This window comes from Equus quagga, chromosome 17, assembly GCF_021613505.1.
Source record: "Equus quagga isolate Etosha38 chromosome 17, UCLA_HA_Equagga_1.0, whole genome shotgun sequence".
In the NCBI taxonomy this organism is placed as follows: Eukaryota; Metazoa; Chordata; class Mammalia; order Perissodactyla; family Equidae; genus Equus; species Equus quagga.
Genome location: NC_060283.1, coordinates 51,572,509 through 51,581,672, shown reverse-complemented (window position 1 = coordinate 51,581,672; position 9,164 = coordinate 51,572,509). Strand labels below are relative to the sequence as shown.

The following is a 9,164-nucleotide window of genomic DNA, read 5'->3' as shown; positions in this document are numbered from 1 at the left end:
TCTTAAACCAGTTTGAGTTGAGTTTCTCTTCTAGCTGAAAGGGTCCAGATAAAGAAGTCATGGTATCAGAACCACGACCAGGATGGTGGGGAAGCTGCTAGGAGCATCTGGGGTGAGTCGCCCACCAGAGGCGTCCCTGATGCCCACCACGTACCTGGAGCCTGGGCGAGGCCCCTTTTTGCCCACCGGAGACCTGGAAGACCCCTTTCCAAACAACACAGCTAGATAACAGCACAGATTTTTCTTTCACTTTATCATTTATAAAGCCATACAATGGATCGCAAAGAAACAAAGCAGCTGTACAGGAGCGACACAGCCTCAGTGTACAATACATTCGTATCCAAGATAAGTAGCATACACCAGGGTTTATACAAGGTGGCAGAGGTTATAGGCATGATGATACAAAATAGAAAGTATATTTCCATCTATATAAATACACAGCCGGGGGCAGGGAGGATGCTGGGGGAGCCTGCTTCTCCTGCAGAGGGCCTGGGAGACGGGGTGGGGAGCGGTAGGGAATTCCTTACACTTGTTTTGAATGACACGTCAGAGGGAGGAGAGAAACGCAGCGTGCACACACCGAAGGGCTTTCTCTCTTACACACAAACCAAACATGGACACACAGGAGAGTCTCGAACTGCTTAACACTGCCTGGGAGGCAAACCTGGGACGTCCCTCTGCAATCCCCTCGCTGCTGGGAAGAGCCCGGGACGGGGAAGAAACAGAGGTGCTCTCACACTCCCGACACCTGAGGTCAGAGGAGCCCCACCCCATGTGCCCTATCCCCACCCTCGCCATCACCAAGATTCCACCAATCGGGGGCCCTACAGGCCTCGCCTCCTGATTCCTTCTGCTGCTGGGTGATACTGAACTTGACTTCGCGTTGCCCATCACCTCCAACCCAACCCCTCAGTTCCCTAAAGAGACAAGCAGATACACACACACACACATCCACACTTGCACACGCGCGCACACACATCCTGGGTTACCACTGGCCAGGGGACTCTAGTCTCAGGATTCCGGGGCCTCCAGGAATCTGCCCTCCCACCTGTCCAAGGACCCCGAGTGTGGGGAGATGCAGGGACGGGAAAGAGCCCCCAGATGGGGCATTGGCCCACTTGATCTCCTAAAGCATGTCCTGAAGCTGGGAAAAGCTGAAGAAGGGGAGGAGGCCAAGGAGGTGGGAGTGGTGGACAAAGGTCCGTGGCACAGATGTTCCACTTACAGACTCCTCCACACCCCAGATGGCATGAGGGGCCTGTCCAGTCTCTGCTCGGGCCACCAGGTGGGGGAGAAGAAGGCTCCCTCCTAGAAGCCCCTTTATAGAAGGATCGCCCTTGTCCAGCCGCTGCTCCCTGTCACGGTCACACGGCCACCAGGCTCCACCACCCCTATCCTGCCAGCCTCTGACATACCAGGGATTCCTCAACACCCAGGCAGAGGAACCCTAGCAGCCCGCGAGCCTTTGGAGCTGCTGTGGGAGAGGCTGCTCCAGTGAGGACCAGGGTCCTAAGGCCTTTCCCAAACTCAGATGGGACGTACGGCTGGCTAGATAAAAGAGCCAGAACACAGGACCGCACGGCAGAGACATTCCAGTCAACTCCAAACAGCTCACTTCCTCCCCATTTCCCCTCTGGGGTCACCTCTCCATTGTTCCCAAGCCCAGTCCTCCCCGCTGGTTCCTCCTGGGAAAAGCCACACAGACCTCACTGGGCTTCCCTCCCTGCTGATCAGAGAGATGTCACTTCCCAGCTCCGTCCCTCCGGATGCCATCCAGAGGCCCAGCTGGACAGCTAGAGGCAGGCTGGCCTGGGGCAGGGACCTGAGCCTACCCGGGGCCTGCATCGCTGCATCGCAAGCCCGCCCTACCTCTTGCCCTTTCCCGCCAACTTCTCCCAGACACTCCCTGCCCGCCTGTTTTCAAGACCAGTCAGCACTCTCCTGGCTGACAGACAGATTCAACAACAAACAACAGCAAAAAAGGTAGAGGGAGGGAAGAAAGGATAAACATTTATACAATAATAACAATAATTATTAAAAGTGCTTTCTTTTAAAGGAAATCTTTGGCAAGAATATACTGCAGTGCTGTGGGGGGTGTGTGTGTGTGCGCACGCGTGTGCATGCGTGCACAGACCTAACCTGCGAGACCCGGGAGGGCTACGCTGTCTTCCCAACCAGTGTCTGACGCAAAGGCAGGGCCGCTGTGGGGACGGGGGCACCCTGCCCCATCGTTCTTTGGAAAGGCCAAATTCAGGGAAACCACTCCCTCCAGAAGGATGCTGGGGAGTGAGTGGATGGGCTTCCCAGCACCCCTGGGTCCTCCCCGCAGGCTCTCGCCCAGCTCAGGCCTGAGTGCAGTGGGCTGGCCATGCCTGGGCGGTGGGCTGCAGGTGGGCGGTGGGAAAGCATGTGGGAAGGCTGACCCCAGACCTGGCCCCGGGTCTGGCTGCCGGAGGTCTGTGGCTCGGCCCGGCCTCAAGCGTGGAGAGGGCATCCAGACCAGGAGGAGAGAGGCCGGGCCATCCTGTGGGAGATTGAGACATTCACAGAGGAAGCAGGGGGCACCGCCTTCTGTCTGGGAAGAGAGTGGGGTGAGGAGAGGGAAGATGGGTGTCTGGCTTGAATGCCTTGGAAGGAAGAGCACTCTGGATAACCTTGGGCACCAGGCACAGGTGTCAATCTTTGGGAATGGGGGGCTGCTCCCCACCTTCTTCAGACACTCTCCTTCCCAACTCCCTGATGCCCACACTGATACAGCTTCTTGGAGGTGAAAAGACAGAGAAGTCGCACATGTCACCCACGCCCGCCACAGTCACGCACGTCGCCCACAGGCTCACCTGCTCCCTCGGACCCACGGTGAGGGGGCGGCTCCCCTCTCATCTCTGGGAGCTGACAGCCAGGCTGGGCTTGCCAGGAAATAAGGGGGCCCCAGGGGAGGGACCACGGGGACCATCCCCACTGAGGTCCAGAGTCTAGGGCAGGCTGAGGCCCAGGTGAGGAGCCCCCAGCTGCTCCAAGGACAGAGGCCCCCACATTTCGGGCCTCACTTATACATATAAAGGGAGTGGGGATCAGCTTCTGCCCAGGGAGGCAATAAGGCAATATGGGAAACAATAAATACTTCTTGTCAATTTACCTATTCTTTTTTTAACCTTTTCTTATATTTTATTAGCTTACAGATTCTGTCAGTATGTCTCACATATATATTATATATATTTATATATCAGTACAAGGCCTCTCTCTAGGGGACCCCCACAGGCCTAAGAAGCTATGCAAGAATGGAGCCCGGGTGAATTTTCCCTGCCAGCTTAGACCCTTGCCTGGCGGGAATGGGGTTTCGCAACTGCCCAAATGGACTCAGCCCTTTGGCCTCTGCTCCACGGGCAGCTCGGCTCTGCTGGGGAGACTGAGGCAGAAGGGGGAAGAGCAAAGCTTTGGTATTGTCGGCAAGCCATATGGGGTACAGGTGGCAGCCCCCAGCACTCTGCTGATGTCACCCTGGGCAGCCCAGCAAAAGTCAGACCCACAACACCTGCAGAGGGAGCACAAGGATGGGAGGCGTCTCCCCTGGGCCTCACCCAGCAGGCTCCCCAGGGTAAGTCCCGACATGGGGAGCCTACAGGACAGCACAGGGCAGGGCAGGGCAGAGCAGGACAGCTCGATGCCCAGCAGCCCCAAAGGCATTATGCAGATGAGCAAGTCTGAGATAAGGCCGGCCGGGGCCCAGACCTCGAGGAGGCGCTGAGGGCTGGGAGCTGGCGGGAGCCACCTGCCCACCTCACCGCAGGGCCACACACTTGGGGAAGACACCCGGAGCTCAAGAGCCACTCTTGCTGATGGTTCTCATCCCCAAGGCTGTGGACACGCCTGCCCCCATCTCCTTGAACCAATGCTCCAGCCTCTGGGTCAAGGCAGAACAGGAGTAATGCTGCAGAGTGGCCAGACCCCACTGGGGTCTTTGCGGAAGAGAAGGGGCTGGTGGCACCCAGGGCCACAGGTGCAGGGACCAAGAGAGAGTCTGTCACCCATAATCTTGGGTGTTCCTGGGGAAGAGGGCTTATGTCCCTCTCTGCTGCCCTCTCACCCCAACTCTGACCTTCTTTGGACAGTGTGCATGTGTGTGCACAAACACATGAGAGCTGGACATGTATATCTGTTTCTAATTCTGGCTGAGAGGCAGACACAAATCAGTGTGTGAGCAGGTGGTGCGGACATACATATACCGCATACATACACCCACACGAACTATGCACTGGAGGCAGAACAGAGACACGCAGGGACCTCGGGAATGAGACACTTCCAACAGCAAAAGCTGATGTCCCTTGCTGGCTCTTTTTGGTTTGGCAATCTACCCTAGAGGTGGCCAGAAAAAGACTCACTCAACTTGATTTCTTCTTGCAAAGCGGTTAGGTTAGGGGGACAGAGCTTTTCCATTTCCCCCCAAAATATGGACCCCCAGGAGGCTGGGTCTGTCTCCTCGGAGGAGCTCGGCCTCCCAGAGGGAGAGGGGGAGCTGGGCGGACCTGGTTGGTCTGGAGGCTTCGGGAGTTTCACAGTGTCCATCTACCCAGGGGAATCCGAGTTATTCTCCTCCGTCTCTTTCTTTCTCTCTCTCTCTCTCGCCCCCTCCCCTCTGCATTTCACTTCCCTCTCCCCACATCGCACTTTCTTCTCTCCTTCTCCAAAATTGGCCCAAAGTCCTCCTTCTGGATTCAAGGGTGGTCAGGATTCATGGGTCCCCTCCCCACGTGCCCCATCCCCACGGCCCTGGCCCGGGGCCAGGGACGGGGCTCATCTCTTCTGGCCGGCGCTCAGCATGACCTTGGAGACGAAGTTGACAATGGCGGAGGCAGGCTGGTTGGGGTCAAGCTCAGCGAAGAGGTGGCAGGCGTTGTCCGTGGTGCTGCCCTGCTTCCGGGCCACGAACCCGAAGAGCCTGCAGGGGCAGGAGAGGGGTGACAGGCATGAGGGGGCAGCAGGGACCCCAGGCCTTGGAGAGCCGCCCAGGTGAGCGAGCTCATCTTCAGGCCGCCACTGCTCCCCGTCTCTCCAGTCTCCCTGAGCGTCGGGGACTAGGGTTGGAGTGGAAGAGAGTCCTCTCTTTTGCACTGACAAGAAAGCCAAGTCCTGGAGACGACAGTGTCATCTGTCTCAGGGTGGACATAAATTCCTCCCTGGGGGCACAGGGGGAGGAGGCAAATGACAAGACTGGACAGTAAGAGGTGGGGATGAGACCAAAAATAAAACAGGAACATTCTTAGACGAGTTTCTCAGTCCATCCCAGCCCCACCCCTACCCCTCGGCTCTTACCCAGGATGCACAACACAGGAATAAAATGCTGCTTGCCTGTCAAAGGGCTTGGCCTTCTCACACACCGGGAGAAGGTCAGGGAGACAAAAGGACAAGGGGTCACCACCCCCCAGCACACACAGACATTTCTCTGGGGCTCCAGAGAACGGGAAGGGGAGGGGGGCCTCACACCTGTTCCCCCACCCCCACTGCCTCCATCGAGCTACTGGAGCGACCTGGCATTCTCTCCGTGCAAAACAGAGTTAAAAATATGAGAGCAGAGAACAGAATGTGAACTCGGGTCCCCTCCCCGCCGGGCACGTTGCTAATTAGAGCGAGATGGGGAAATCAGGACAGCTGGAGATTCCGATGGAAACCCCTGTCCTAAGACTGGACCACAACAGCTAAAATTAGCAAAGGTGGGTCCAGCTTGCCACAGCGTGCCCCCATGCGTGTACACGCACACACACACTGGGCTTCCTACAGCGTTGTCTCCCAACTTGGTTTCAGGGACTGCCTGGGACAATCCTGTCAGAGCCTGGGGTAATGGTCTGCTCAAGACCAGCCCCCAGAACCACCTTCCCATGGGGCTTGCTTGGGCTCCTTGGTGCAGTGACAAGCGATAAGGGTGGAAGGAGGGAGTGGCTCCGAGCTGCCTGCGTGACAGCACCAACCCTGGCTGCCTGGTTCTGCCAGGATGCAAGCTTGCCAGCCTCGCCGGCCTAAACACTGCCCGCCTGCCCTCCCCTGCAATGTTTATTTCAGCTCCATGCTCCCAAGGCCGGTTCAACAATAGCCAAGTCCTTGCTCTGCTTGGGGGAGTGGATGCAGGCAAGAAACCTCAGGCTCCCTGGGCAGGAGGAGCCTTTGCAAGAACCTGAAGACAGGGGCTGGCCCCGTGGCCGAGTGGTTAAGTTCACGCGCCCTGCTTCGGCAGCCCAGGGTTTCGCCAGTTTGGATTCTGGGTACAGATATGGCACCACTCATCAAGCCATGCTGAGGCAGCATCCCACATGCCACAACTAGAAGGACCCACAACTAAAAGTACACAACTATGTACCTGGGGGCTTTGGGAAGAAAAAGGAAAAATTAAAAAAATCTTTAAAAACAAAGAACCCGAGGGCAGTGCCTCCTTAAGTTCGGCTGAGGCGTCTCGCTGGCCTCGCCCTGGTCCTGGCCCTGAGCTCTCCTGAGCCGCCACCCCACCCAGCAAGGCTGAGCATCAGAAGGAACTCAGCACAAAACCCACTGCTGAACGTGGAGCAGGCTTCCAGGCCTGGGAGCACCCGACTCCTGTCCCTGACCCGTCTCCCCGTCTCTCTCCTCCCAGTGGTGAGTGAACTTCTGCAAGTAGGAAGCTCCGGCCCCCTGGCTGGTGGCAGGGACTTGGCCACCCTAATGACCCCGAGAGCCAGGAGAAGGCGGAGGTCAGTGTGAGGCAAGCTTTGAGAGGCTGGACACCTGGGTCCTCCTCTCAGCTGGGCTGCTAACCCTTACGTGACCTCAGGGAAGGTGAGGTGCCCTCATCCCTCTGGACACCCCCAATGCTCACTGTGCTGACAGCTGTCAGTCCCATTAATTCCTGACTCAGGTGGCCTCACTGTGCGTCCTCCTGCCTCTCCTCCCTGCCTCCATCCTCTTGTTTCTTCTTTGGACAAGTATTTATCAACCCCAGCCATGTGACAGTCCCGCCCTCAGGGAGTCTGGTGGCCAGGCCTCCCGCCCCCTCGAAATGGTCTCTCTCCTGCCCCCACACCCATTTCTACCTGTCCAGACAGTACTTTTAAGACCCATTTCAAACCCAAGTCCTTTCCCCAATCTCGCCCTGCCCAGCCGTGCCCCCTCTGTCACACCCACACATGTGAGCTGTCCCTCTTGGCAGCGATCACCCAGCAGCAGTTTTAATTTACTTTTTTAATAGTGAAAATTTTCTTTTTCTAAAACAATCTTATATATAAAGTCTGCATATATAAAGGTGAAATCAGTATTTATGGCTCTAAATGTACCAATTCAGCAGCATAACATCCACCTATTATAAGCCAACCAGTGAGAAAAATGGGCTGTTTGGAAGAGCCCAAGAAAGTGCTAGAATTATAGACAGTAGGGACAGTTTATGTCAGCTTCAGGACCCAGGTTATTCCTGCACTTTGCGTTGTTTTGTGATGTTGAGAAAACCCTGGTTCCTACTGATAAACAACTGCAGGTCCTAACAGGGCTTTTCCTCCCTCTTTACAGCTCAGGTGCAGCCTGAGGACCCAAGGGTTCCTTGGGACACAGTCTGAAAACCACTGTAGCACGTCAAGTGCTGCTGACACGCGTGCCCCACCCGCTGTGCCAGGGTCAGGCCCCACTCTGAGTCCTCCCGGGGCCGAGTTCTCACAGGCACTTGGGAAATGCCAAACAGATGGAAGAGTCGACCAAAAGGCCCCAGGGCCGCCCCTGGAATTTGGACTTGCTGGGCTCCCGGCATCCTGAGGAAGAAGTGGAGCCCAGCCACACCATTCACAGAAGCCCACCCACAGGGCAAGAACACAATCAAGGAAGCCAGGACTGGGGCAGAAAAGATCGTCTGAACAAGCCCACTGCTCTTGCCTCCAGTAAACTCGGCTTTCTGTCCACTTCCTCAGCTCCCTGCCGGGCTTGTCCTGGGAGCAGGAAGGTGACAAGACCAGAGGCAGGAGACGGCAAAAGACCTGGCTGCCTGTCAAGGTTTTCTCCAAAGCTGAGCGACCCTCAATGCCCTTTGCCTCCCCCATGGCCCAGTGCCAGATTCTAACCCTGACCCCGCTCCCCTGTGCCACAGAGCACAGAGACCTGCCAGCTGGGTCGGGGAGAAGCCACACTTACTTAGCAGGGGCACCTCCGTCCGTCTTCATCCACCTACAGAGAGAAAGACGGCACAGTGTAAACTCCGCCTTCTCCTCCAAGCCCAGCCCTGGGTGTGCCCAGACCTTCCGGGGAAGGCGGGGGAGGCCCTGTTCCAGGGGGATGGGAGCCTCCGAACCACGGGGGGAACCCCAGGTGGAGAGAGAACACTGTGTCTGCCCCCCAAGGAGCTTTCCCCAACATGGAGAGGAGGAGCAGATTCCGGGGGGGGGGACACAGCAGAGCGAGTGGAAGCAGGCATGTGAGTCCCTGGGAGGAGCTCCAAATTTGTGGCGGGGAAAACTCAGAAAGATGCCCAGTATAGTTACTCAGAGTCCCCCACACTCAGGCAGATCTTCAAGCTGAACCAAGACTACACACATGCACACACACAAGCTTGCACACACACAGACTTCAGTGTTCCAGAGCCAGCTGGTGGTGTTTACAAGAGACTTACTTTCTCTCCTGTGGATCCAGGTCACAGAAGGTGACAGTGTTGAGGGGGTAGTGTCGTCTGAAGAAGAGCCTGTGGCACAGACATTAGATAAACACAGTGAGTGCTGGAGTGACTGCTCTTCTCTACCTTCCACCTGCAGGTCAGGCCACCATCTGTGGCTGTCATAGGTTAGCCTGGGCTGCTCACAGTGGGAACATAATCAATGCACAGGAACAGAGAGATGTGTCATAGAAACACGTCCCAAATGCTGGAGGCTAGTAAAAGAAGGAAGAAACCGGCACTGAGGAAGGATAAATGGGAGGGAGCCGGGAGGAGGAAAGACAGGGGCTGGGGGACATGTTAAGAGAGAGCCTGAGAGAAAAGGCTCTGCTCTAGAAAGCAGGTGATTTTATCAATTGCATTTGCAGGTGTATACTCAACAAAGGCATGTCTGTAGAGGGATGGATGGATGGACGGATGGGAGACTGATGGATGGATGGATGGGTAGATGGATGAGTGGGTGGATGAATGGGGGATGGATGGATGGGTAGATGGATGAGTGGATGGATGGATG

At 56.5% G+C, this 9,164-nt stretch overlaps 1 protein-coding gene across 25 annotated transcripts in view; it reads right to left on the bottom strand.

Annotated features, from left to right (window-relative positions):
* Positions 1 to 236: 236 nt before the first annotated feature.
* Positions 237 to 9,164, bottom strand: part of TNS1 (tensin 1) — a 218,380-nt gene continuing 209,452 nt past the window's right edge. For all 25 annotated transcript variants that reach the window (XM_046643901.1, XM_046643903.1, XM_046643902.1 and 22 more), the window contains 3 exons: positions 8,612 to 8,680; positions 8,137 to 8,169; positions 237 to 4,936 (listed from right to left, as the gene is read on the bottom strand). In XM_046643901.1, coding sequence (XP_046499857.1) covers positions 4,792 to 4,936; positions 8,137 to 8,169; positions 8,612 to 8,680 — 247 coding nt within the window. In that variant the 3' untranslated portion in view covers positions 237 to 4,791. The remainder of the gene's footprint in view (positions 4,937 to 8,136; positions 8,170 to 8,611; positions 8,681 to 9,164) is intronic.